The sequence below is a fragment of the Nicotiana attenuata genome, unplaced genomic scaffold (genome assembly GCF_001879085.1).
Source record: "Nicotiana attenuata strain UT unplaced genomic scaffold, NIATTr2, whole genome shotgun sequence".
NCBI classification, from domain to species: Eukaryota; Viridiplantae; Streptophyta; class Magnoliopsida; order Solanales; family Solanaceae; genus Nicotiana; species Nicotiana attenuata.
The window spans coordinates 27851-30074 of NW_017674752.1; the positions used below are offsets into that span (position 1 = coordinate 27851).

At 42.9% G+C, this 2224-nt stretch overlaps 1 protein-coding gene across 1 annotated transcript; it reads left to right on the top strand.

Annotated features, from left to right (window-relative positions):
- Window positions 1-631: 631 nt before the first annotated feature.
- LOC109219220 (uncharacterized mitochondrial protein AtMg00810-like) lies at window positions 632-1961 on the top strand. Its single transcript, XM_019383661.1, has 2 exons — window positions 632-1098; window positions 1874-1961. Exons 1-2 carry the CDS (start codon window positions 632-634, stop codon window positions 1959-1961), a joined length of 555 nt encoding a protein of 184 aa, XP_019239206.1.
- Window positions 1962-2224: the final 263 nt, after the last annotated feature.

Sequence of the window (2224 nt, forward strand, 5' to 3'; positions counted from 1 at the left end):
AGAAGCCATGACACAAGAGTTGAGTGCCCTCAAAGAGAATGGGACCTGGTCCTTAGTAGATTTACCAGTAGGGAAAGTTCCCATTGGTTGTAAATGGGTATTCAAAATAAAATATAGAGCAGATGGAGAAGTTGAAAGATACAAAGATCGTTTGGTTGCAAAAGGATACAATCAAATTGAAGGGCTTGACTACCAGGAGACCTTTTCCCCTGTGGTCAAGATGGTGACAGTCAGAGTTGTTCTTGCCCTAGCAGCATCACACAGCTGGAATTTGCATCAGATGGACGTATATAATGCCTTCCTTCAGGGTGACCTCACTGAAGAAGTCTATATGTGCTTGCGTGAAGGATTTCACAGCCAGGGGGAGAAAGTATGTAGGCTGCATAAATTCCTTTATGGATTGAAGCAAGCTTCTAGACAGTGGAATTTGAAGCTGTCTGAGGCCTTGATCACTTCAGGATTTGTGTAAAGTCGATTTGATTATTCCTTGTTCACAAAAAGGCAAGGAATTAGTCTAGTGATCATCCTTGTATATGTAGATGATCTTCTCATAACTGGGAATGATCCTTGCTTAATTTAAGAAGCAAAATCTGTATTGCAAAGAAATTTTAAGATCAAAGATTTGGGGGAGATGAAGTTTTTCCTGGGAATTGAGATAGCAAGATCAAGAGAAGGAATACTGATGAACCAACGAAAATTTGCAATGGAGCTGATTACTGATCTTGGAATGGAAGGATCAAAACCAGTAGCCACTCCAATGGAATGCAATCAGAGATTTACAACAGCAGAATATGATCAACATTTGGAGCTGAAAGATGATGAAAAGCTGCCAGATACAGGGCCATACCAAAGATTGGTTGGGAAACTACCATACCTCACTATGACAAGACCAGATATTTGCTATGCAATGCATGTGTTGAGCCAATTTATGCATTGCCCAAAGAAGTCTCACATAGAGGCAGCAGTGAGAGTTGTCAGGTACATAAAAGGGGCACCAGGACTTGGTCTACTAATGAGCTCAAAGCCTTGCCCAAAACTCACAGCGTTTTGTGATGCTGACTGGGCATCATGTCCAGTATCCAGAAAGTCTGTAACAAGGTACGTGTGACGACCCAAAGGGTCATCACCTGTTTTCTCACTCATTCTGTGTCTTCGAGACCTTGAAAACCTCATTTAGGCTTGCCTCGATTTGCGTGCGCAGTCCGGGCGCGTAGCCGGAAAGCTTAAATATAAATTCTACGTAAAAATTGATGAATTTTGATATTAATATGAATAAAGTTGACTTTGGTCAACATTTTGGGTAAACGGACCCGGACCCGTGATTGGACGGTCCCGGAGGGTCCGTAGAAAAATATGAGACTCGGGCATATGCCCGGAGTCGAATTCCGAGGTCGAGAGCCCGAGAAAGGAATTTTTTTGTGAAATTGTTTTTCAGAAATTAATATGGAAATTTGAAAAGGAAATTGATTAGAATGTGTTGGTATCGGGCCCGTATTTTGGTTCCGGCGCCCGGTACAGGTCTTATATGTGGTTTAAGCGCTTTCTGTGAAATTTGGTTGAAATCGGACGTCATTTGACGTGTTTTGGACCTAAATATCTAAAAATGAAAGTTTATGAAGTTGATGAAAAAAGTGACGATTTTGAGGTTTGATTCCTCGTTTTTGATGTTATTTTGGTGATTTGATCGTACGGTTAAGTTCGTAGTATGTTGTTGAGTTAGTGTGTGTGATTGGTTAGGAGCCCCGAGGCTCGGGAGTGATTTCGGAGGTGTTCGGAGTAGTTTTGGAGTTAGGAAATATTGCAGAAAAATCTGTTGTTGGTGCACAGTAATTCCCTTCTTCGCGTTCGCACTCACCCTATCGCGTTCGCGTAGCCTTGAGCTCTTCCTCCTCCGCGTTAGCGTTCTGGCCATCGCGATCGCGATGCTTTTCTGGTTTCTCCATCGCGTTCGCGTCTCCTGATACGCGTTCGCGTAGGCCAACTTTGGACCCCAGAATTTTTCCTCTTTGCGTTCGCACTTCTCCACTCGCGAACGCGATGGTTGTCAATTTCTTCCCTTAGCGAACGTGACCCTACTGTCGCGAACGCGTAGGGTAATTTCACCCAGCAATTTTTAAGTCATAAAAACAGAACTGTGTCGGGTTTTATTCAAAAAATACACGAACCCTTTCTTCTCCAAAGCTTCTAGGCGATTGTTAGGGCATTTCTTCATCAAAGCTTCTTG